The sequence below is a fragment of the Mastigoproctus giganteus genome, chromosome 12 (assembly GCF_048544385.1).
Source record: "Mastigoproctus giganteus isolate SK-2022 chromosome 12, ASM4854438v1, whole genome shotgun sequence".
In the NCBI taxonomy this organism is placed as follows: domain Eukaryota; kingdom Metazoa; phylum Arthropoda; class Arachnida; order Uropygi; family Thelyphonidae; genus Mastigoproctus; species Mastigoproctus giganteus.
The window spans coordinates 28,258,340-28,286,222 of NC_143586.1; the positions used below are offsets into that span (position 1 = coordinate 28,258,340).

General features: G+C 37.0%; 1 protein-coding gene across 1 annotated transcript in view; it reads left to right on the forward strand.

The window, feature by feature from the left end:
- LOC150076820 (thioredoxin domain-containing protein 11) overlaps window positions 1-27,883 on the forward strand; it is a 116,999-nt gene that overhangs the window by 68,564 nt on the left and 20,552 nt on the right. The window contains exons 8-9 of the mRNA XM_090385690.1: window positions 2,322-3,125; window positions 21,850-21,898. Coding sequence (XP_090241816.1) covers window positions 2,322-3,125; window positions 21,850-21,898 — 853 coding nt within the window. The remainder of the gene's footprint in view (window positions 1-2,321; window positions 3,126-21,849; window positions 21,899-27,883) is intronic.

A 27,883-nucleotide genomic window follows, 5' to 3' on the forward strand; every position in this document is an offset into this window, starting at 1 on the left:
TTAGCCAACTCTCACTTGGATTAAATAATAATTATGCTGATACTATTACATAAGAAGTGGAAGTGTTAATTGGCTACATGAATAATAAAGCACCCAGTGAAGATGGCATTCATGTAGAACTTTTTAAATATGCCATTCAGACATAAAGAAAGATTTTTAAAATTAATAAAATTATGGGAAGGTGAAATACTACTTAGATGGCACAAAAAAAATCTATTCTTTGAATCTAAGATAGGTCAGGAGTGGAATAGACTTAGACGAGGGCATTCCTGTTCTGATAGCTATTTATCCATTAGAATTGTCATTGCAAAAACTAAGAATACAATGTTGAAACACAACTAGTTTTCATAGGCTATAAAAAAAAGCCTTTGATCATATTAATATAAACAAATATTAGAATTTATTAAAGAATATAACACAATCAAATAATAAAAGCCATATATAACTATGAGAAAAACATAGCAGTAAAAATTAACAGATTTCATACTGGAAACCAATAAATAGAGGAGTTGGACAAGGATTCTGCCTCTAACCTCTTCTTTTTTAATATTTACATAAATTCATTGATAAGATATTGGGACCAACTGTTAATGGTAATATCCCTCTAAAACAATCATATTTAAACACACTGCTGTTTGCAGATAGTCAAGTTTTAATGACCTCTGTGAGGATGATTTGCTATATTCAGCCCATTTAAACTTCATCACAAAAAAAATATATGGAATTATTACTGGAAAAGATAGCTATTTATGTTCCCATAATGTAAGCCCATAAAGAAGCAAAGTTTTCGTAGAAAACTAAATCCTAGATTTGGTTTTTCTATGAATTAAAAAATTATTGAATGGAGCCCCAATAGGTAGTGACTCGTTTAAAATACCTTTGTTGGCTAAATGCTCTGGGAGCAGAAATAAAAGCAAGAGTAGAGGTTGCGAGAAATGCCTTTACAAAATACAGAACAATGCAGTGGCACAAAGCTCAAGATCTGTCAGTCAGACTGAAATTTGTTGGATGCTATGTGTGGTGCATACTATTATATGGAGTTGAAACTTTGATGCTGAAAACATCAAGCATGAACAAAATAGAGGCCTCCGAAATGTGGATCTACAGACATGCTAAAAATATCTTGGTTAGACAGAATCACCAACATTGAAGTCTTGAAAAGAACAGGAAGAAAATGTCTATTGTTGAGCTTAGTGAAGAGAAGGAAAACTGCCTATCTGGGACACATCTTTAGAAATGAGAATTATAAATTGCTTCAAGTAATAATAGAGGGAAAGAGAAGAGTTGGGAGGAAGAAACTTTCTTGACTAAAAAGCATCTGCAACTGGACTAGCAGATTAGCTGAAGATTTTTTTTTTTTTTATCTTGCCCAAAACAGAGAAGTACAGCGTTGGTGATCGCCAACCTTCAGTAGGAGACTGCATCAAAAGAAGAAGATTCAGTAAATACTTTTAAATATCTTTGATGCCACTTAACATATCTGGAAAATAGATACTCCAAGATAAAAATTATAGTAGAGCAATATGTATCATGACTTCAAGTTTTTAGACCTTTGCTTAATTTAATTTCAAAAACATAACTTTTGAAACACTAGCCAGGCCACTGCTTACATACAGAAGTGAGGCTTAGACCGTGTGTAAAAAGACAAAGAATAATTGCAGAGATGTGATTTACAAGAGCTGCGGCTGTAATACCCGATTTGACTCAAAAAGGAAAGAGAGAAATTGGGATATAGTGGAAGGACTAAAGGAAAAACTAATAATTGAACACATACAAAATTGTAGAAAAAGATGGAGCAATGATGAGCAAAAAAGGATAATCAGAATATTCCAAAAGAGATACAACAGTATAAACCTAACAAGGAAGAGATATGTTGAGACATCTTACCAGAGGTCTTCCAACTAGGTCCCTAAGGCCTAATACATATAAGGAAGGAGAAGATCAATGGAAAAAGACTATTTTAGGGCAGTCTTTTCCCATTGATCTTCTCCTTCCTGTGTGAAATTGCTGCTCACCTTCCTGGCTTACCAAATAAAATATATTTTAGTGTTCATCATATTATATAGAGTAGAATTTATGAAAGATTCAAAGTAAAATAATGATCCAAATATGAAAGAAAACCCATCCACAGGCAGGAAGAAGTAATTTAATAACATTTTAATTACCTTCATATAAAAAAACATACTGCTAAAGATTTATTTATACTTGTTCCATTATTAATATACATAAGTTAACTGATTTATGGTTATAACAGTGAAATCTAAAAGTTAATCATTTTTTATAAACATCCTTATATTCCTTTTTTCTTATGTATATTGCAGATGAAAGAAATTGCACTGGATTATTTCAACTGTAACTCCTCATCCTATATCACATCTTTAGTGCATCGTATTGTTTTAAAAAGGCGAATTGTGGAAGCAGAATATGCCCAGTTGAAAGAGAAGTGTTTGCCCACAAGGAAAATGGTTACAGAAGAAGAACAGTGCAAGAGTGATAGACTAGCTTGCTCATCCACATGCTGCCAGAGTGTCTCCCTAAATGTAGGCAAACGTTTAAAGAAATGCTTTTGCATTGCATGCCTTTATTATGCCAGAGATACTTCAGGAACTGTTAGAAGCTTTTCTAACTGTGAACACGCTCTAAAGTCAGTACTAAACCATTTTAGAATAAGTGCTTTGCAATCATCGTTTAATTCATGTAGTGAAGTAGAACACTCATCACCCATAAAATATGAACCATTTCATCGATTAGCAATTACCTGCCAGGATGAAAGATCATTAGACCATCTTAATACAGATAGTTTAAAATATTTGCTGGAAGCAAGTAGTGTTTCAGGAATGCATGATGATAGGGTTCTAAACATGATGAAAACTTTGGATAAAGTGCAGTGTCGAAATTTGAAGCTTGCCCTCAATTATAGTGAACTTAATTTTCCTAATGTTCCTGTTGCTACTCAGAGTCATGAAATATGGCAGGGAAATTTTACAGGTCTAGGTTGTTGGACTAACAAAACATTAGCATTTCTTTCTATGGATACCATTCAGTTCCATCCATTTGCAGAAAGCCTTGGGATAGATGTATTGAAAGAACTGCATCAAACTGCTGCTGTTATTTTAGAAGCTAAGGTAGGAATAGCATTAAATATTTCTGAAAAATATTTATTTTTACTTAATAGTTATACATTATTTGTACTTGATAAATCTTGAGAATCTTTTTCAGTTATTACTTTGTGCATGAGCAGCTTACTGTTGCAGTGGAAGAAAATCTGAACACTGGCAGAAGGGTATTCTACCTGTGCTATTCTGGGTTTTTTCAGCCTGAAGTATTATAACTATACCAGGGCCAAATTAAGGTTACCATAGGTTGTAGGTCATTTGGCAGATATATTTTTATGGGTGTATAGATTTCCATGGGTAAATGGGTGATGAATATTATCATAGTTATTTTCAGATATATATATATATAAGGTGTCTCAAAAATACATGGCATAACTTCAGGAATGAGTTCCTCATATGTAGACAATAAAAATATTTTATATCAACATAGTTCCAGAAATGCTTGGTTCCCGAGTTATTAACCGGAATGTCTTATCTCCAGCAGGTACTGACAGAATCTGGTGGTTTTCCATTCTGACCATGTACTCAAATAAGGAGCAAGCGGATATGCACTTTATGTACGGTTTGGCGGACGGCAATGCTCTGGAGGCTCGTCGTTTATACCACAAAAGGTTCCCAGAACGAAGATGTCCTGACAGGAAAACGTTTGAAGATATCCATCGCCGCCTTTGTGAACATGGGACCTTCACACCTCATGTTGCCGACTGAGGACAATCAAGATCTACAACTCTTGAAGTAGAGGAGGAGATTTTGCATGTTATGCATGCCACTCCTGGCTGGAATCAGCACATGCAGAATAGCAATGCAACTGGCTGTTCAACGTTTTACTATTAGGAGAGTGTTGCGAGACACCAACTGTATCCTTACCGTCTGCAACGGGTACAGGCCTTGTCCCCAGCAGATTACCCTGTGAGAGTAATGTTCTGCCAGTGGTTCTTTCAACAGTGTGGTACAACTCCTCACTTTCCTGCCTTAGTGATATTCACAGATGAAGCACAGTTCACCAGTTCACACGAGACAAAATCCAAAACTTTCACAGTCAGCATGTATGGGCTGAGGAAAACCCACATGCAATTCTTCCATCACATCACCAACAGTGTTTCAGCCTCAACATCTGGGCAGGTGTTTTTGGTGATAAGTTATTTGGGCCCCATGTACTTCCAAACAAACTCACAGGGCAGGCACACAGAAACTTTCTGGAAAACAACATGCCTGATTTCTTGGACGACACGCCACTGATCATTTGTTGACAAGCACACTTCATGCACGATGGCGCTCCTGCACATTTCAGCCACCTAATCCGCAATTACCTGACTCAAAAGTTTCCTGGTTGGTGGATAGGTAGAGGTGGACCAACTGCCTGGCCTCCACGCTCACTGATTTAAACCCACTAGATTTCTTCTTGTGGCGCCATTTAAAGTCATTGGTGCATTCGACTCTGGTAGCTGATGTGGAAACTCTCCACAATCGAATTGTGGCAGGTTGTGAGACAATATGAAACATGCCAGGAATTTGGCATCGTCTTCGCGAGTCCACGAGACGTCGATGTGAGACCTGTATTCAGGCAGAAGGTGGACATTTTGAACAATTACTATAAGGTAATGTGAGCAGTTAAGTGTCATAGACAAACTTCAAAACTCGGAAACCAAGCATTTCTGGAACTATGTTGATATAAAATATTTTTATTGTCTACATATGAGGAACTCATTCCTGAAGTTAAGCTGTGTGTGTGTTATTTTTGGCAAAGGTAAAGAAAGCCTGCATGAGAAGCATGCACAAAAGTTCGATGAAATTTACCGGTAAAAGTACTTTGCCATAACGGCATTTGTATTGTTGCTCGCTCAGTAAACATACAGTGGGTGTTATCAGTCAGGAGTAGAAATTGAGGGGGTAACCTGACCTTTTTTCTTTAGAATGACTAGTGGATAAATTGTTTATTAAGGAAAAAAAAAAAGCAAAGGAAGCCCACACGAGAAGCACAGCAAACTTTGAAAATGTTTACCGGTGAAACTACGTTACGAACATTTTTTACGACGCCAGAACTTCCAATATGACTCTGTTTGCGATTCAATTAGTTAATTCAATTAGTGATTCTAAAGAAAAAAGGTCGGGTTACCCCCCCTCCACTTTGGGAGGGTTTCAAGCATCCGTGGGATTCAATTTCTACTCCAGACCAATAACACCCACTGTCTGTTTACCGAGCGAACAACATATAAATGCCATTACGGCAAAGTACTTTTACTGGTAAATTTCATCAAACTTTTGCAGGCTTCTTTACCTTAGCCTTATTTTTTTTTATTTTTTTTTTTTTTATGAATTAATGGTTGAAGTAGTGGCAACAATTTAATACCTTTAGAAGCACATGTTTTTACATGCTAATCACTTACATTGCTGTAAAAAGAATGTTGTCACCTTGAGAATGCATTGTGAAAGGAGTGTTCATTTTTGAAGCAAAAAACAGCATGTGCATTCTGTATGCACAAAAGATGTCTTATTTTATGTGAAAACATCTTTGACGAAAATCAAAACTGATAAATTTTTAAAATCGAACAGCTAAAACTGTAGTTATGAACAATGTAACGTTTTGTGCTTATGCTTGCTACTTACTCTACGAAATCAACATTAGTGATGGAGTTGGCATCATTTAGGAAGTGACTTCATTTCCATCTCTCATTTTTGTTACCTATCGGTTTTACTTCAGTCCAAAAAATTTAGTAGGTACCGCCAAAGATGTTTTCACATCAAAAATCCCATCCCTGATAAAAAAATTATGGAACAGAAGTACAGTAGAGTCCCAGTTAACCGGCACCCATGGGGATTGGTAGATGCCGGATAACTGTAGTTTCTGGTTGCTTGAGAGTTAGTATTAAAAAAATACTTGACTATTATACTAAGTCCAATACTTAGAAAATTAAGACAAACAGACAAATTTTACTAAAGAAACTGAGTTTTATTGTAGAAACTGCTTTTTGAATACAGTAACTTACAAAAAAACACACTCAAAACTGTTGCAGTAGGTAGACATTGCATGAGGATAGTCAGGATCTGCTGATGTAGCTGGGACAGGATCAGGAGGGTCTGTAGGTGGTTTTGGATCTGCATCAGTAGATGATGTTGTGCTGCCAAACTTGCTTTCAGCATTCTTCAAAAATGAATGAATACACCTTGCTTTTGAGGTCTTACGTCTCTCAGACAAAGTCAAGTTATGCATGATGTGGAGCTGCATAAGATGCTGAGAAGTGAAGAAGGGTTGCTGTTCTGCAAAAGCTATTAAAGTTTCAAATGCTGCAGTAGCTCTCTGCCAGGATACCTTTCCCACCTGACACACATTGTCATCGCTTTCTTCCTCCTCTGCAACTTTCATTTTTCCATGATTCACAACAGCTATAATGTCTTCCGTATTCAGTGTGTGAGTTACTGGTATATCTTCATCCACAACAAGCCAGTCGTCGACTTAATCTCGGGGCAAATTCATTTCGTCAGCTAACTGATTTCACAGTAGCATTATTGCCTGGAAACTCCTCAAATTCGAGGCGCCTCCGTAGCCAAGTGGGCAGGAGCAGCAGTGCGTAGCACACGCTTCTTGATTAGACCGGGGTTCGAGCCCATGCCCACCAAATACAGAGGATGTGGAAAGGTCAGGGAATGACCACCACATATCCCCGGAGCAATATAGCCTTAATTGCTAATGCTCCTAAAAACCAAATAACAAGAAATCAAAGTAGTGTGTATGCAGGGGCATTGTTGAGACCATGTTATCTTACTGTGTACACCATATCCAAAAATTTCATTAATTCATGTGGTTCTTCCCCCCATCTCCACGTTTACATTGATGTAATGAATGCATCATGAATATTCAAACTATAGAACACGCCTATATGTGAAAAGATTTAAACCTCCCAAAAACTTCCTCACTCGTTTCACAAATACTACATGGTCTCAATTTCAATATCAGTGATGTCCATTTCCACCTACACTCTGCCAAGCCCCAGTTACTTTTTTCTGACAGCCTCAATTATCAGTTGTCTCGTGCACTATGCATCTTGGCTAACTTGACTGTTTGCTTTATGATCCCTTTTGTTTAAAAGGCAGTTGCATATGTCTGTTCTGGTGTTCCTTGTCAGGGACTTCCTAATTTGGAATCTCTTCTCTTTGATCTCTGACTTAATTTCTCTAATCTGTTCTGTCAGATTTATCTATTACCTCTGTCATTCTCCCAACTCCACTAATTATATGAAACTCTTGAACTTCCTTTCATTGAAACTCTTCTTTTTTTTAGTCTAACTTTCCCAAAAGATTTCTTTATTGATTTTAATACAGTAAACCCCCGCTATTCGCGGGGGTTACGTTCCTGAGAAATGCCGCGAATACTGAGTTATGGCTCCCATAGTAATAAAGGGGTTCCGTTCCAAAGTATGAAATATATAAGAAAAACTAGTCTAAAATAATTGTCTATGTATGTATTATATAGGTACCTTCATAATATGACTATGTACATATGCAATACATAGTGAAATGCAAGAATATGGCATCGAAATGAAAATATGAAACACTTTAATATTAAATCTAATATTTATTAGAAATTTCAAACAAATCTTTCAAACCAGCGCCTTTGCTAACTAAAATAACTTATCCGGCAGTGCTATTACCAGTTTCGCTAAAGTGTTGATAAAGGTGTTTTGCCTTTTCACGAATGATGAGTGAACTTAACGGAATTTTATTTTGAGTTCGGTCTTCTATCCACAGATTTAAAGCTTTTTCCATTTTTTTCTAATTTAACATCACGAGTTACAGAGCAAATTTTTGAAGCAATTAGCGCGTTTTCACGGACACTATGGTGGATTTTTTCTTCCGATTTCTTGATTGATCGTACCGTTGAATCATTGATTTTATAATGTTTTGCTACTGAGAAGGCACTTTCACCATTAGAAATTTTGTCTAATAACTCAATTTTATTCGCCAATGTCATCACCTTCTTTGATAATTTCGCATTCACATTTCCCTTGTTATTCGTAGCCATATTTTTGTAGGGATTAGAAAGAACTTGTCCAAATAAAGTCACTTTCTTCCGTTAACACACTCGAAAAAGTCTGTTTTACACTGCAAAATGGTAGATTTATCAATTTTGTAAGCATATCAATTTATAAATTGATAAATTTATTCAATTTTAAAAGCATATAAATTAAAAACAAACGACGAAACCTTCCATGGCAAGCGCATAACACATACCGAACAAGGATTAGCGAGAAACATCCACGCTCGTGATTTTGTTACCCCTCTCCCCCACCCACTGAGCGCTGTTTTGACCGGGAAAGATAATTTTAGCCATGCCCATGTTTTTTTATAGCGGAAAATGTTCACGGCGCTTTAATTTCACATTTTTTAGGTTTCATTTTATGTTAAATCAGCGACCGCGAATACAGATACTGCAAATAGCGGGGGTTTCCTGCATTTGCAACTCCAGTTGGCTTCTGTTTTTAAATTACACAGACCCAACTGGTAGAGATGCTGAGGCTTTTATGATTACTAATAACTTTGATATTGTATATTTGGATCTTAGAAAAGCCTTTGATATTGTTGCACATGGAAGACTGCTGCACAAATTGGAGCAGTGTGGCATTGGAGGCAAATTGCTGCTACGGATAAAGGGATGGTTGAGTGGGAGAAGACAGAGTGGTAATCAATGGACACTGCTCTTCGTGGACTAATGTTATTAGTGGAGTCCCTCAGGGTTCAGTGTTGGGTCCATTGTTGTTTTCTGTATTTATAAATGATATTGATGAAGGTATAGCAGGCTTAATGTACAAGTTTGCAGATGATACTAAGGTTGGCAGGGTTGTTAATGACAGTACACTGCTGCAACAAGATCTAGAAAAGTTGAGCAGATGGGCTGAGAGGTGGCAAATGAAGTTTAACATTGACAAATGTAAAGTACTACAGATGAGAACAGTAATCCCAGAGTAACGTATCAACTCTGTATTACCACACTGACAGTGGTAGAGAATGAAAAGGACCTGGGGGTAATTGTGCAGGCAGATATGAAGTTTTCTGAGCAGTGCAGACAGTCTGCAAGAATAGCTCAGTGTCTTGTCAATGATATACAGGAATTTTTCTAGCAGGAATAAGGAGGTGATTATTCCCTTGTATAAGGCAATAGTCAAGCCACACCTTGAGTACTGTATACAGGTCTGGAGACCTCATTTTAAGGATGTAGAGCTGTTGGAACGAGTACAGAGAAGGGCAACAAGATTAGTGAATGGAACAAAGGGTTGCTCTTACAAAGAAAGGCTTAAATTTTGCAAATTACAGTGTCTGGAGACTAGGCACCTGCGAGGTGATCTGATTGAGGTGTATAAAGCTTTGAATGGTTTGAACATGCTCAATGCTGATGGGATTCTTCCTCTTGCTCAGAATAATCACCTGAAAGGGCATAAATTCAAATTGAGGAAAGATGGTTGTGGGATAGATGTGCAGAAGTTTGCCTTTAGCCAGCGGGTGGTTGATTGCTGGAACAAACTTCCACCTGTCATTGTAGAAGTTATAGCTTAAATAAATTCAAGGCAGAACTTGATAAACATTTGGAGCAAGTGGATGGGTGAAATAAGGGTTTTTTTTTTTTTTTTTTTTGGCTGATGCTATACAAGCTTGCTTTCTTGCATCATGTGCCTATGCTAATGATTTCATCCAGCTTGTGTTTTTCCCTGCCAGAATACCAGACAATCCTAATCACATGCCCAACACTCTTGATCTTGACTTAGCAGTCCTTTAGACACTTCAGATCACGTGGTGATAGTCTGTTATAATGGAGCCTCTCCCATTGCCATTCTCAGCCTTGTGTTGTTTAAAATTATAAGAATGTGAAATGGGATGATTCGTATTATTTCTTTCTTCATTTCTTGGTTGGATTGTTTTCAATGTTTTGATCTTTTCCTCAGATTAGGTCAGTGAAATTATTCTTGTATGAATGAAACCTTTTATTCTACATTTCACCCTAAAATCTCATCCCTTATGTAAACCTTTTTGTTTTTCAGTAAATGTGCTAAGCCTACTCAAGCTGAGAATGTAACATATTGCATTTGGCCTGTGTAGAAATCTCCAGCTTGCAACAATTGTAAAACAGTTATTAATCAGTCAAGATTTGATTTTGAACGGGCTAAGAGTAGAAAATTTGCTTCTTGTCTAAATGATAGTAGAGCACTCTGGTCTCTTGCCAAAGCTATTGGTTGTGACTGCTGTCTATCAATACTGCACTATCGTTTACAACCAGGTGGTTCTGTTACATTTGCAGCTAGAGAGAAAGCCAAACTTACTAGCATCCTAGTTTTCTTTTAACCCGTGCATCAACATCCTTGGTAAACCATGTCCTGTTATACCAGATGCACTTCACTTGATACCTCCTGTGGCTGATAGGATGTTATAGTTGTAAACAATCTTGATCCAAGAAAATGCCAAGTCCCAATGGCATCTCTCCACTTGCTCTCAAAACCCTGTGGTCCTGAATTTGCTCCTATTCTGTTTTACTTTCTTAGTCCACTGGTTTTCTTTTTTTTCTTTCTATTTGGAAATTTGCTTGTATCCATCCATTTCCTAAAAACGAGTTACAAATGTCAACCAATTAATACACCATTGTACTTACGTCTCTAGGTTCCAAAATAATGGATGACTCTAAAGCCATCTTGAAACTTTCCATCTGAACTATAATCACCAATGTGGATTCTGTCAATTATGTTGCTCATCTGTGGATAAATTCAATGGAAAAATTTGATGAAACCCAAGCAGTTTCTCTTAACATTTCTAAGGCCATTTCTTTATACCAACATTTCATGTTTGGTATAAAGTTCTTCTAAAAAGTTCCCATTTTATGACCTTCCACCTGATTTTTGTAATTGGGTACAGTCAGTCCTCGAATAGCACGATAGTTGTGTTCCTAGAAACTCTCGTGCAATATAAACAACAGGTCCTATAGGAAAAATAGGGTGCCGACCACCCAAGATTGAACACACATTTGTAACCAAACACAATAAATAATCGTAATAAAATACGTATTATTAAGACTATTACGTAATAAAATATTGCTAAAGCTTTTGATTCTATTGTAAGCAAACTTGTTTTTTTTGTTTGATTTTCTATCCAAACAGATGACAGCCGTTCCATCTCTTCCAATTCTTTGTGTCTTAATCTAATGAATTTTAATTACACTTTGAGTTGTTCCTGCTATGAAAGTTTTTATTTTCTTTGTAATTCTCGGCGTTGCCTCATTTAGGCCTGTAGCACATGCAATAACACATGGTCTTTCATTTTGCTCAAAGTGTTTCACAATTTCATATCTTTTTTTTTCTCTATCGACAGAGGCAGTCTGGCCATAAGCCTTATCAGGGAAACCCTGGTGGGCTGGGGGCCGGTGTGATTTTGGCCATAAATGCTAGTGTGAGGCCACTACAAATTTTCCCGGGTAAGAATTTTTGACCCAGTCCGCCTCTGTTTATCGATATTGCTTTTCTTTTTCTCTCTGAATTTGTAGTTTCTTCACCAGGACACTTCCTTTTCACACCTTTTAAATATTTTACTCTTTAGGGAATAAAGCACAATTACAAAATGAGGAGGCACGCTTGATTCACATAAACAAAGCTGTGCGTATGTAGCAGCTGAATAAACAACACTGTAAAGGCAGAGACAACTCTATTAATTAACACCTCACTAGCTCGCATTTTACTAAAGCACATTTTTGGGGGTTACTACCATAAAACAATAAAAACAATTTCCAGTTGCATTTGCGATAATACCAATAGCTGGAATTTTGCGTTATTATGTTGAAATGTTTCTCCTTCACTGATGTAAAAAACATAAATAAGTTTTCAGAATCTTCTCTTCATTCCTATCGTGTTGCTTTCAGTTGGGGTGATTCCGCATCCGACTGCCATTTCTTGTAAACACAAAGGCAAATCGTGCATAAGCAAATTCGATTCATGTTATATACGATATCATTCCCCTATTTCGTGTATGATCGAATTCATGTAGTGTAAACATGTGTTATACGAGGACTGACTGTATCCAGTTCTCTCTCTAAATGGTCATTGATAGTAATGGTAGACAGTACTCTTGTCTTCTAACTTCTCCACTAATGCTGATATGCCTCAAGGTTCGGTCCTTTCTCTTGCTGTTTTCCTCTTATATATTGGCTGAATTCTTTCCGTAGTTTTGCTGATGATAGCACATTGCATTCCACCTTGAGAAACCACTATCAGCTTCTTAGATGCTGGTTTCCAGGTAATTCTTCAATGTGGTGAAGAAAACTTAATTAAATTCAGGCCTTCTGAAACCCAGTCATGTCGTATATCTCATGCAAAAAAGTCTACTGCTCCTATACTTGTCTTCAATGACACTCAGGTTTCTAGACAAAATCATGCATCAAAACAAACTGCAATTTTTGGCCCTTAATGCATGTATGAGTCCATTCAATTCAAAGGTTTAGTGTCAGACAATGTTAACTACAAAATCATTTTGTAGTAAACGTTTTTGTAATTAACCAAGAAAGTCATTTGACATTTTCTTGGTTTACCGAAAATGTACTTTTATAGCCCAAGATAACTTCTAAAGTACTAGACAGATGCATTTCTATGACATGATATGCATTGTAATTTGTATAAAGTAAAACTAAAGTTGTCTCAAAACAAAAATGCACTTTTGTAGTTAATGTTGTCTGACACTAAACCCTTGAATTGTGGTCAATAAGTGAGCCCTATAAAAGGAAAGGCTTATGAAATGAACAACCAAGCAATGTCAGCTGAGATTTTGCCTACTGTCAATCACTCTGTCTAGACAGCACTATAAAAGTTGTATACTTGGTTCACAGTGTTTCATATGTTCTTTGCTTATGTTTTATTTTGCACCTTCATAATAAAATAGTCAAGTATACTTCTGCATATGTTTGTTTGTCTGTTGCATCAATCCTGGGGTATTAACCATTGTATCCTTTATCTTTTGTACAAGGTGGTGTTTGTTCCAATTTGTACCTATGGTGCTGGGTTCTGGTATACTTAGAAGGTTGCTATCAAAGAGAAACTCTCCTCTATCCAAAGACGTATGCTCTTAATGATGAGTTGTTCCTGTCGAACTGTCTCAACAGCTGCACTAAAAGTTTTAAGTGGTTTTGTACTTCTGGATCTCCAAATTGCTTATCGGGTTTTTATTGTTACCTTAGACATGCCATTTCCATTGACTTCTTAGACATAACTGTTAATACCCACTACAGTCTTAAATCTGAAAAGACTTGTTGCTGGAACCAGCTAGTTCAACTCTGGCAAGATCAGTGGCCTTCCCTTCCAAAGATATGGTCACAAAGTTTATTCCATAGTCCTTTGCCTTACAAAAGTCTGTTCTAAAATGGTTCAGTCCAAGTCTCCATACTCTTTCTTCTAGCTGGCTATGGTTCCCTTCATGCTAAACTTGCTATGCTTAACCTATCTGATTCTCACCTCTGTGACTATGGCAGTACAGAAGACTGGGAGCATGTTATTTTCACCTGTCCATATTGCTTGTATCTTTGTCAGCCTGTCTGCTGTGTGTCAACCATTTTCTCCAGGCATCTAACAAGTCCTGCACAAGTACTGTTGAATTAATAAAGAATTTAAATATTTAAAAAATACTGTTGTTTTACAAATCTTATTTTTAAAAAATATACTAATTCTGCTGAAAATTAAAAAAAAAAGTTAGTCCTAAAATATAAACCTGAAACTAACAGTCCCATTTTCCAGCAAAGAACCATTAAGGCCATGAAATTTAAAACTTACATATGTACACATTAGCACCTGTTAATGTTTTGTCGAATGAGTAACGGAACAAATAGAAATATTAATAATCAAAACAAAAAACACATTATTGTATAATAATTAAAACAGAACAAAAAGGAACTACATTGTTGCTGTGTGCCTCCAAAAGTGCCAATGTGCCGATTTCAAACAATACATGTGAGCAACATGTTTGAAATTGAAAAGGCACTGAAAAGCAAAACTAGTGCAGGGAAGTTAGAAAAAATAAATAGAACATGCCATACCTGACAAGTTCCACACCACCTAAACATCTCAGAGGTTTGACTATATTGTTAATTAATAGTTAATTAATATTGTTAATGTGCAACAGTTAATTAACAGTTAATGTGCAGCGAATGAGCAGTAATACAGAAAGGCAAATGATACTGACACTGAAGAATGTGATGTTGTACATATAAATAGCAGAGAAGGCATAATTCAAATAGCAGAAGACTAGTATAAAGAATTATATAAGGAGTGAGGAAATGATGCAAGCAGTGGGGAAGATGGATTGCAAATTAGCAACACATATGACATACCTGATATCCTTGATGAGGTAGAACATGCACTGAAGAATTAGAAAGCCCCGGGTGAAGATGAAGTTACTGTAGAGTTGTTAAAATTGGGAGGAAGAGACATGACACAGAAATTGGCAACACTCTTCAAAAATACAGAAAGATATCATGCCTAAGGAGTGGAATAATGCAGTCATAATTTTGGTGCATAACAAAGGAGATAAATCAGAAATTGGAAATTATAGACCAATTAGCTTGTTGCCCCACCTCCACAAGTTGTTCACAATAGTCATTAACAGATTAGAAAGATTACTTGACAAAATCAACCGAAAGAGCAAGCTGGCTTTGGACAGAATTCTCAACTCTGGATCACCTTCACGTAATAACACAGCTAATGGTGAAATCAAATGAATATTATGCTTGACATTTGTGGATTATGAAAAGGCATTTGACTCCATATGTCATAAGGCAATCTCTTGAGCACTGGAAAAACAAGGCATAAATATCCATACATTATGATTTTGAAGAAAATATATGAGAACGCTTCATCCTTTATTATACTAGACAAAGAGAGTAGCAAATTTAAAATTGAGAAAGCAGTTTGATAAGAAGGCGTACCTCAGAAGTTATTTACTGCTAACCTCGAAGAAGCTTTAAGAAGATTGGACTGGTCGCAGAAAGCAATCCGTCCAATATGGAGAATACCTAAACAATAGCCTAAACAATAGCCAATCATATGATGCAAGAAAGCAAGCTTATGCAGCATCAGCCAAAAAAAAAGAAAAAAACGCTCCCAGTTCATCCCTCAGTTTGTTCCAGCAATAAACCACCCGCTGGCTAAAGGCAAACTTCCGCACATCTATCCTACAACCATCTTTCCTTAAATTGAATTTATGCCCTCTCAGGTGATTATTCGGAGCAAGAGGAAGAATCCCATCAGCATTGAGCATTCTCAAACCATTCAAGGCTTTATACACCTCACGCGCCTCCATAGCCAGGTGGGAAGGAGAAGCAATGTGTAGCATACGCTTCTTGATTAGACCGGGGTTCGAGCCCATCGCCACCAAATACGGAGGATGCGGAAAGTTCAGGGAATGACCACCGTATATCCCGGAGCAGTATGGCCTTAGTTGCTAATCCTCCTAAAAAACAAACAACAACAAATTTATACACCTCAGTCAGATCACCTCGCAGGTGCCTAGTCTGCAGACACTGTAATTTGCAAAATTTAAGCCTTTCTTCATAAAGCAACCCTTTATGAAGAAAGGCCTAAAATGGAACAAAAGCAACCCTTGGTTCCATTCACTAATCTTGTTGCCTTTCTCTATACTTGTTCCAACAGCTCTACATCCTTCTTAAAATGAGGCCTCCAGACCTGTATACAGTACTCAAGGTGTGACCTGACCATTGCCTTATACAAGTGGATAATCACCTTATCCATGCTAGAAAAATTCCTGTATTGACAAGACGTTAGGAGCTACTCTTGCAGACCATCTGCAACTCTCAGAAAACTTCGTATCTGCCTGCACAATTACCCCCAGGTCCTTTTCGTTCTCTACCACTGTCAGTGTAGTACCACGGAGTTGATACGTCACTCTGGGGTTACTGCTTCCCATATGTAGTACTTTATATTTGTCAGTGTTAAACTTCATTTGCTACCTCTCAGCCCATCTGCTCAACTTTTCTAGATCCTGTTGCAGCAGCGTACTGTCATTGGTGTCCTTAATAACCCTGCCAACCTTCGTATCGGCTGCAAACTTGGACATTACGCCTGATATACCATCATCAATATCATTTATAAATACAGAAACAAAAATGGACCCAACACTGAACCCTGAGGGACTCCACTAATAACATTAGTCCATGACGAGAAGTGTCCATTGATTACCACTCTGTCTTCTCCCACTCAACCATCCTTTATCCATAGCAGCAACTTGCCTCCAATGCCACACTGCTCCAATTTGTTCAGCAGTCTTCCATTTGCAACAGTATAAAAATTCTTTCTAAGATCCAAATACATGATATCAAAGTTATTTCCTGCATTCAGTTCCTTTGTGACCACATATAGCATCCAATCAAATTGGTCAGACAAGACTTTCCCTTAACAAAACCATGCTGTGTCCGAGCTATAACTGAAGTTGTCTAGATGATTCTGCAGTGCTTCTTTAACCAGTGCCTCCATTAATTTTCCTGGAACAGAAGTTAAACTAACAGGTCTATAAGTACGTGTGTTGCTCTTTGATCCTCCTTTGGGAATTGAGGTCACATTTGCACATCTTCAGTCCATGGGTACCTCCCCTGAGTCCAAAGAAGCACTCATAAATATGGCTAAGGGTTTGCTTACATCCTTTGCTGCCACCTTTAATATAACTGGATAAATCCCATCCACCCAGGTTGGATGTGATCTATCCAGGCAAATATTATGCTTTTTTATGTTTATCTTCAATTTCTCCTCCACTTTCCTCTCAGTTATTACAAAATCATCTAGCTCACTGCCAGAGTTTAACTCACCTCTGGCATTCCCCTCCCTGAATAACTCCTCATGGGTGAATGTAGATGCAAAATACTTATTTAGTTTGTTAGCCACTTGAGCAGGATCGTCAACAGTTGAACCCCTCAATATGCAGTGGACCAATCTGATTCATCCCTGTCTTTCTAGAGTTTACATAGGTAAAGAACTGTTTGTTGTTTTTCTTTGCATCCTTTGCCAAAGATTTCTCATAATCTGCCTTTGCCTGCCTAATCTCCTTTGTGACTTGGTTACAGACCACCTTATATCTATCATAGGCTTCCACGTCACCCATTAATTTGTATGTATCCCATGCATTTTTCTTTTCTGCCATATGTCTCATTAGTTCATCTGACATCCATTTAGGCCTAAACCTTGAACAATATTTCTTAGTTGGTATGTAAAGCCTAGTAGTTTCCAAGATAAATTCTTTGAATGCTTCCCATTTTGAATTTGTTGTTGGTAACATCATCAGTTGGTCCCACCTTATAGAATTTAAATACTGTCTCAAATCACCGTAGTTGCCTTTACGAAAGCAAAAATCCTTCCCTTTACCCCTGATGTAGTTACCTCTTTGAGTAAATCCCACTTCAGCACACTGTGATCACTGCCACCTAGTGGTTCCTTTATCTGCAGATTCTTAATGCGTGAAGAATCACTACTGATAATCAGATCAAGAGTATTACTCACTCTAGTTGCCTCCCGAACATGCTGATGTAGAAAACAATCAACCAATAAATCCACAAAAGCCTTGCTAGTGTGTGAGTGACCAACCCACAAATTCCAGTCAATATCTGAGAAATTAAAATCTGCCATTATAAGACTCTCTGATTTACTGGCCCACTATTTCTCTGTACAGTTGTTTATTATACTCATCAAAGTCATTAGGCCTATAACACACTCCTACTCTCAATTCTGATTTCCCAGTGCTTATGTCACACCAAACTGACTCAACACTGCACTGTCTGGCCATGTTGACTGGCTTCATTTCCTTGGATTTTGTGTTTCTTAACTAATAGCATAACCCTTTCCATCCTTCCTGTGCACATTGTACTCCTCATATTCCAGTTCTGTATTCCTTATATATGTGTAACACCACGTCTCTGATATCCCAACAATATCTGCCTTTTATGTTTTGAGCAATACTTCAAATTCATCAAATTTATTTACCAAACTCCTACCATTGGTGTATATGCAAGTATACATGCAGCTGTTCCTATTCTTAGCTACCCTAACATAACCCATGTGTTTACTTGTACCAGAATGACTCCCAGCAGTCTCTGAAATACCATGCATCTTGTTTTCCAGGCTGCTGCTCATTCCAATAGAAGCAGTGCAAGAATCACTTTCACCTCTGCAAGTGGCTACTGTTAATCTATTAGTCCTTGTATAAGTTGTTTACCCCAAGCTAGCAGTTTTTCAATCCACCTAACACTGCCTTGATAGCATCAGCAAATATTCTTACAACCTTTCTGTTTAAGTGTATTCCATCCCTGTAGAAGCTTGTCTCTCCTGTTAACAAGCACAGACCAGGCTGAAATAAATTCTACCCCTTGTGCCTTGCACAATCTTTCCAGGGCCGAATTGATTGACAAGGCTCATGATATACTCCCTCCAATTGTGTCTGAGCAGAATTGCAGACACTTTCAAATTCAACCCTAATTCATGGCTTATTTTCAACGGTGACCTGTACTTATTAAGTAATTCCACTGGTGTCCTACTCTTAATATCATTTGTGCCAACGTGTACAACAATATCACCTTTTGTGTCCTTAAAAGATGGTATCTGCTCTACAATGTCATCAACCTTTGCCCCTGGCAGACATACCCTAGGTGGTAGATGACTTTCATCAACCGGTGAAATACCACCACTTTGCTTATTGGAGGCTTGAAGTGGTGAAACCCATGTTTAGTCTCTAGAGCAAAGTTTCCGTCATCCCCCTCCCCCCATACTTCTCCTTCAACCCATGCACGGTACTAAGTACTATAGGTTTTGATACCTCTCGTGTTTGGGGTTTTCATAAAAAAAAAAAAAAAAAATACCCTGGTCCTGTTCCACCTATCCTTTTTACATACCATGTTTTAGCATGAGCATTAGTAGAGGCATATGATGCAAGAAAGCAAGCTTATGCAGCATCAGCCAAAAAAAAAAAAAAACTTCGCCCCTCCGTTCGTTCGAAATACCTGTCCAGCTGAGCCTTAAATTTATTTAGGCTATTAACTTCCACAACAAGGGATGGAAGCGTGTTCCACCAACCAACTACCCACTGGCTAAAGGCAAATTTCCACACATCTATCCTACATCTGTCTTTCCTCAATTTGAATTTGTCCTCTCAGGTGATTATTCTAAGCAAGAGGCAGAATCCCATCAGCATTGAGCATGCTCCAACCATTCAAGGCTTTATACACCTCTATCAGATCACCTCGCCGGTGCCTAGTCTCCAGACACTGTAATTTGCAAAACTTAAGCCTTTCTTCATAAGAGCAACCCTTTGTTCCATTCACTAATCTTGTTGCCCTTCTCTGTATTTGTTCCAGCAGCTCTACATCCTTCTTGAAATGAGGCCTCCAGATTCAGACAATTACCGAAGACATTGTGAAGATCGGGAAAGACTTGGGATTCGAAACTTTGGACACTGCCAACGTATGTGACTGCATTGACTCGCATGTAAATGACTTATGATGTAACTCTCCTTGAAATTGACAAGCAAACTGCATGTGAAGAAGAGGTGAAAGCAAATATTATGCCTGGCATTTGTGGATTATGAAAAGGCATTTGACTCCATATGCCATAAGGCAATGTTTTGGGCACTGGAAAGACAAGGCATAAATACCCATACATTATGATTTTGAAGAAAATATATGAGAAGGTTTCATCTTTTATTATACTAGACAAAGAGAGTAGCAAATTTAAAATTGAGAAAGGAGTTCGATAAGAAGACGTATCTCCGAAGTTATTTACTGCTACTCTTGAAGAAGCTTTCAGAAGATTAGACCAGTCGCAGAAAGCAACCATACCAATAAAGAGAATACCTAAAGCATTTATGATTTTGACATCATGAGATGTGATGATAAGCCATGATTCCAAAGAATTAGAAGAAAATCTTAATCAGTTATGCAGGGTTAGTAAGGATTTTGGACTAAAGATGAATATGGTTAAAACAAAAGTAACAATGAACAACTATTCCACAGAAAGGGATATAATCTTTGAAGGAGCAGTAATTGAAAAGGTTGATTCATATACTTATTTGGGACAAGTCATTAGCTGTGATAATAATAAATTGCTGGAAGTCAAGAGAAGAATAAATTTCAGATGGATAGCGTTCAGGAAATATAGTCATATACTGAGGAGCAATATCCCAATTTGTCTGAAATGTAAAATAATGAACCAATGTATACTCCCCACCATGACATGAAAGTGAAACTTGTGCACTCACCAAAAGAATGGAAGAGAAGCTGAAAACTACACAGCGAAGAATGGAACAAATTATATTAGGAATCAGACTGTTAGATAAGAAGAGAAATGCATGGATTAGGCAGCAAACGGAAATAAAGGACATCCTTATTAAAACTAAAGAACTAATGGTCTTGGGCAGGACACAGCTCGAAGACATGATGACAGATGAACTAAGAAATTAACAGAATGGTACCCAAGAGGAGCTAAAAGAAAACCTGGAAGATAACAATGGAGATGGACAGTAAAATTTGTGAGTTCTTGGGTAGTAAATGGATGGTCATTGCACAAAACAGAAGGAACTGGAAAGTTGCTGGAGAGGCCTTCATCCTGCAGTGGATTGAAAATTGATGATGATGTGCAATGGTTATTTTCAAGATTTACCTGTCAAGTGCAGGCTGCTGCTGCTGGGTTATTTCGTTTCCCACTAGGCACATAAAGGTGATTCCCCCCCCCTCTCTGTTGTTGAATGAGTAGTTGCAAGAAAGCACTGTTCTGGTATTTCTCACTTGCTGGAATGGTTTACTTAGGCTCATTTTGAATTGTATTAGTCCTAATAGATTGAAAAACATAACAATGCATGCCAGAGATAGTGTGGGTTTTGGTATTAATCTGCAGTGTAGTGTGGTCTATTGTTCTTCCAGCATTTAACTAGTGGGACCCCATGTTGTCTGTCCACTGCCAAGAGCAGGCAGCTGGGTATAGTAGGGAATAGATAGTCTCTGACAGGGGCTAATCGTGGACTGTGCCTGAGCTTGCCACGGAGGGTCCCTATACATATATATAAAAAATGGTGGAAATTATTTAATTGAAAGGAGCATGGGACCAATATTCACTTGGAAATTGGAAGTTAAAGGGATATTGGAGGAGTCTCACCCTCCACAGGTGGGACTGTTGAGAGCAGTAAAAAGTTGGTGGTGAAAAGGTTGGGGAAAGGGAAGCAGAGATTGTAGGGGAGAAAAGTCATTGGGTCAGGATGCTCTGTGTGTGGGGGGGGGAAGATCACACTGTGGACGGTGCTTCTCTGTTTTATGATCTCACACCAGCCAGACCCCCCAGCTGCAGTCTAATTTGGTGGCTGCTAGAACAACATGTACTTCATGCACTCAACCTAACATGCACACCTGTCATGTTTACACTTACACAAGGGACACTTTAAATTGCATTATTGACTGTTGTACAATGGCAGTTTTTTTTTTTTATATTAGTGGTGTTTCTTGTTTATTCCAATTTATCTTACTGGTATCCAGCATTTTTGAGATTTAGTTCTCTGCAGTATTTGCAATTTCACAAACAACTTATAAAAGCACTGTAGAAATCACACTTTAAAAATAAAGTAAAAACTTGCAACTTATTTTATTTTATTGATATTGGTGAAGTGTTCACATATATACTTACAGATGACGTGATTTCAATTGTAAAAGTAAGGCTTCTCTATTTTGCTGCAGCAGGAAAGCCAGTACCTGTTAAAAGAAGAGATTAACAAAAGGAACTTAGGTAAGTTTGATTTGTATGTGTGTATATATATATATATTTTTTATGTATATATATATTTTTTTTTTTTAATTTTTTTTTATTATTATTATAATATTTGATAAAGATTTAAATGATAATGACCTTAAACTTTAGCTTTTATGTTTGTAGATATCCTATAGTTAAAATATGAAAAGCTGCTTTTACATTGTCGTTCTTAATTTTTGATGGAATGAAATTTTTCATTCTGGTTTACAATTAAAACTTGGTTTTGCTTGTAAAGGTTATTAAATTATGAACAACACTGCCGTGTGGCCAAGGCAGAGGAAGTTTCTTCCAAACTATACAACTCCTACTGCATTTTTAAATATCACCTTTTATAGTAATTGAGACTATAAAAAAACTTGTAAAAAACTGATCCTTGACCTCTCTAAACAAGTGACAAATGTGCTTGTCACTTGTTTGGAAGGTCTAGATTCAAATCATGTAAGGTGAGAAGAAGAAAATTTATTTTAGTGAGGTCAGAGTTCAACTGTGATTGGCTAGTTTGATGTTCATGTTGGTTTGGAAGACAGTTAAATTGCATATGTCAATTATTCAGAAGAATTATGAAAATAAATATAGAAAGTACATGCAGCAGAAGCTGAATGTTGATGTGACAGGGAATGAGGTTTGTAGAAGAAAGATCATTATTCAACTTGACTCTCCTCTTTTAAGCAGTCAAAGGGGTCTTACGTTTATTAATTTTCCCCAGATGTTGAAAGAGTATTCCACAGTAGGGCAGTTTGTCATTTGTACGGAGTTAAAAAGACACTAAGAAGAAACGTAAAGGAAGCAGAAGGGGAAAACCTGAGTTTTTGGATGTTGCTGATGATAAATATAGGTGCAGAAGACTTTTTATTATGGGAATAACACAGATTGGGTTTTTAAAAAATTGGCATAGCTAAGTTGTTCACAGCCCATTGGAGAGAAGCGGACAGCAGCCTTGGGGCTGATGGTATTTGAGAAGTGTTAGTTCACAGGCCAATTTGCATGTTGTGCAGACTGAAAAACATGGAATAACTTCTATTTCCTCAAATGAGTGGCAGGTGATGATGTATCTTACTAACTAAGCTACCACAGAAGAACTGTTATCTGTACTTTTTTTTTTTTCTAATTTATGGTGGGATGTGGTTCAGACCAAACTGTGGTAACACTGCATTATATAATGTGTAGTTACCATATACAGATAAAGGCCAATCAGTGTAGTGGTGTACATGTATCATAGTATAGTGTCATGGTTTGTTGTCAGTGTTGAGTGACTGGCCACTTAGCCCAGTTAACAGCAAGCTGTCACCAGCTACTTTCCATCCCTTTCACATGGAGCTGGGTCAGGGATAGAAAGTAGCTGGTGACTACTATCTAGCAGGGACTATATCTGTATGCTAGATAGTAGCAGGTACTACTATCTAGCATACAGATGATGTCAATAATATCCATTTTATAGCTCCCATTCATGAGAACTTTAAAGTTCTTCCATTCATGTCTGCAGAAGTAATACGATCATTGTTGAACAAAACATCACAAGATGCATCAACACTTGTATAGAGATGAATCAAACACTGCCAAACAGAGAAGGTACATGAGGCACTTAAACAGAAATGATAGTTCTAGCCTGCTTTAAAAATCAGGACTATGCTAAATATGATATCTTTCCTTCAGATCAAATTGTGGTATTTGTTTTGGTAAGAGTAAAATATATGTACTTAATAAGCATTTCCAAAATGCAGTGTAATTAGGAAGGTGATGTTATTTAAATCATCTTGTTGTTATTTGAATCACACAAGATACCATCAAACCATTTGCAAAAATTTGAGTTATTTACTGCAGCAGGTCCTGCCTTGTTACAAAGAATTCTACTGCATTGACTATATCATGCAACACATGAGTATTTCATGATGTCATCAAGAATTTTCTTCTATTTTCAGTACTATTTTCCATATTTTTCCTCACCATATTTTCCCATTGAGAGTGAACAGTATGAGAAAAGTTAATTTTTATGGTACTGTACTGCCTTAGTGAGAATATTTCTTGAGAGATTGGTAAATTAATTTTCTAAAATAGAATTTGGCTGTTACAAAACATTATTTTAAAAAAGTGACAGTTATAGGTATAATAATTTATCTTTTCATTACTTATGATCCTGTTGATCATTCCAGGAAAGATTAGTGAAAAATATTCATATAAACAGATTTGTTATAAATGTCTTGAGTCAAGTTTTTAGATTTTTATGTAAAAATAAGTATTATGGTTATAAGTACATTTCATTTGATAAAGCATGTTGAATTCCAGCTATACTATAGCATTTTTAAAATGTTGCTGTAAAATGCACCAACACAGCCACTTATGTCCACATTTTTTTTAATAACCATTAACAATATGAAGGTGACATTATTTCTAGTCTGCATAATAATTTTTTATTGATAGGGGAAAAATTAGCATAAAATATTCAAAAATCACTAAGTTTGTAAGCATTAAAGGCTTTGTAGTTGGGGTGCACCCTGTGCACATATTTAGTGACTTTCAAGATGCATGGAAACTAAGTTTCTTTAGAAAAGGTCACCTGGTTTTGATCAGTTATCTCTCTGATCCTCCCTTAAGTTTACTTAAGCTCTAATTTTCTATGAGATTAGGTAGTAAGTTGTTCTAACAGTTATAATGATATTTTGACTAAAGGAATGTCCAGTCTACAACAAGGGAAAAAAAAAAAATAAAAAAAAAAAAAAAAAATATATATATATATATATATACACACACACACACACACACACACACACACACACACACACACACACACAGGGTGTCTCAAAAATACACTGCATAACTTCAGGAATGAGTTCCTCATATGTAGACAATAAAAATATTTTATATCAACATAGTTCCAGAAATGCTTGGTTCCCGAGTTATTGACCGGAATGTCTTATCTTCCGCAGATGATTTCCTTCATCACTAGGTACTGACAAAATCTGGTGGTTTTCCATTCCGACCATGTACTCAAATTAGGAGCAAGCGGATATGCACTTATGTACGGTTTGGCAGATGGCAATACTCTGGAGGCTCGTTGTTTGTACCACGAAAGGTTCCCAGAATGAAGATGTCCAGACAAGAAAGCGTTTGAAGGTATCCATCGCTGCCTTTGTGAACATGGGACCTTTACACCTCATGCTGCTGACAGAGGACAACCAAAATCTGACTTCTGAAGTAGAGGAGGAGATTTTGGATGTTGTGCATGCCACTCCTGGAATCAACACACGCACAATAGCAATGTAACTGGCTGTTCGACTATTTGGAGAGTGTTGCGAGAACACCAACTGTATCCTTACCATCTGCAATGGGTACGACAATGCCAATGGGAATTTGGCATCGTCTTCGTGAGTCTACAGGATGTCTATGTGAGGTCTGTATTCAGGCAGAAGGTGAACATTTTGAACAATTACTATAAAGTGATGTGAACAGTTAAGTGTCAGACAGACCTTCAAAACTCGGAAACCAAGCATTTCTGGAACTATGTTGATATAAAATATTTTTATTGTCTACATATGAGGAACTCATTCCTGAATTATGCCATGTAATTTTGAGACACCCTGTATATATATAATCCCCATAATTTACTTAAGCCTTACAGTGCCTTCAGTACCTTGATCATCTTGTCATGCAGGCCCTTTAGGCTTTGCAGCCCACAAAGCAATAAGTTTCTCTATATAGGAATACTTTTTTTAGATTCACATCCTTTCTGAAACAGTATCCCAAAGCTTTATACAAGTGATTCAGGATGAATAGTAAATATTTTGGGTGGTTATAGTATAGATTATTCTGAGTAAAAAAGTTCATATAAACGCATCCAATTCCCAATGAATACGGAGATACAGCTATTTGAAACTGGTACGCACAGCTCTCTGAATCAGATGTGACCAAGAAGCAGTTATAACCTGACGCTGTTTGGTGTTAGGAGTGTTAAGAAAGCTGCACATCTTCACACATGCTGAATATGCCAATACGGTGTTTGTCTACGGTTTTTATGGTGGAAGTGTTACTGCTGCTTGTAGAGGAATACCATTAATGGTTTCCTAACCTCAGAATACCGGATTCAAGAGCGTTTAATAGTGTTTACACCAAATTGCATGAGATTGGTACAGTTCCCAGCACTCATATTTCTCCTGAACGTGCAAATGAACAAAATGTGGATGAGACAGAACACATTCTTCAATCTGTAGAATGTAGTCCTACTATTAGCACACAAACAATTTCTACACGTGTTCCAGAAACAAGAGTATGGCAAACATTATGTGAGTACGTCTTGTATCCATTTCACATACAGCGGGTGCAACACCTTCAACCATAAGACAATGCCTTGTAATTGTCAGTTGGTAAATGCTATAATACTGCTGTTCAGTGATGAAGTTACTTTCATCCGTGATGGTACCAACATCACCTGTAACTCTCATAGGTGGTCAGACGAAAATCCACATGCCACTGTAGAAACAAATTTTCAACATCACTTCTCTGTAAATGTGTGGTGCAGTATCATCGACAATCAGTTGATTGGGCCTGTTGTGTTACAAAATCATCTTACAGGGCCAATTTACCTAGAATTTCTGCAAAACGAACTTCTATTACTATTGGAGGATGATCCCTTGGCTACAAGGATTGGTATGTACTTTCAGCATGACAGAGCTCCTGCACATTATATCAATCTGGTGATACAATATCTATATCTAAATTGAACGTATCCTGAATGATGAATCAGCCGTGGTGGGTCCCGTTCATTGGCCACCAAGGTCTCCAGACCTCACTCCGTTAGATTTTTGTTTGTGTGGATGGATGGAAAGTGCAGTATACAAAAAAAAAGTGAATACAACAGACTAATTGCTCACTCGCATTTTGGATACTGCTGCCCTCATAAAGGAATGCCAAGATGACCTCAGAAGAACAACACGTCATTGCCACAACAGTTGCAAAGTGCATTGAGGTTGGCAGTGGGATTTTCGAACATTTATTGTGAACTGTAAAAAATTTGTCAAATATTTGTGTTTTGTTTCATTCAAAAAGTCAGTAAATACAAACAATGTCATTTATCGTTCTTTAATACCTCTCATAATGGCTTTGTGCACACCAATTTCAAATAGCTGTATCTCCGTATCCATTGAGAATTAGACACAAGTTTTTATATGAACTTTTTACTCAAAATAATTGACACTATAACCTCCCAAAATATTTACTATTCCTCCTGAATCACCCTGTATAACTGAATAATTACTATTTTGTCTCTCCTCTGGCAAAATTCCTGTATATCATAGATAAAATATCACTTGTCTTATTGGCAATGCTGGCAATTTTGGGTGAGGGAGCTTCATGTGGAGTATGTTTTCATTATAAACTGCCTAAAATTTGTTGTTTCCTAACTAGATAACCAGGGATCACTAGAATAACATACCACTCATTTGGATTGGAGTAGGAGGTCCATATTATAGAATATAATATGGACCTCCATATTTCTACTTGATATTTGTAATCAAATTTAAATATCACTTTGTTATAATAATTAATTTTGGCTATTATCTTTTCACCCCTTCTTGGAATTATCAAAAAAGCAAAACACTTCAAATTGTTTCCTTTGACATATACACTTGGAGCTGAGCCTATGAATCCCTGATCTATATCAGGGAGTCATAGGCTCAGAGGTTGTATGAGGTAATGGAATGTAAAAAAAGACATGATATTGCTGTCATCACTTGATTAAATTTCATTGGAAGTGCTGGGACTATCTAACAATAGTTTTGAATGATTTTACTTTTACAAAGTGATAATTATGTAACCATGCTGAACAAATTTTCAAACTAGATCATGAAATTCTTGTTTAGGAAAAGTCTTATTTATAGACTGCCCAAATTAGTGAAATTTCACTGTACAGCAATACCTTGCTTTGCAGGGTTTCAGACAGCATGGGTTTCACTATAAGGTGGTTTTTAA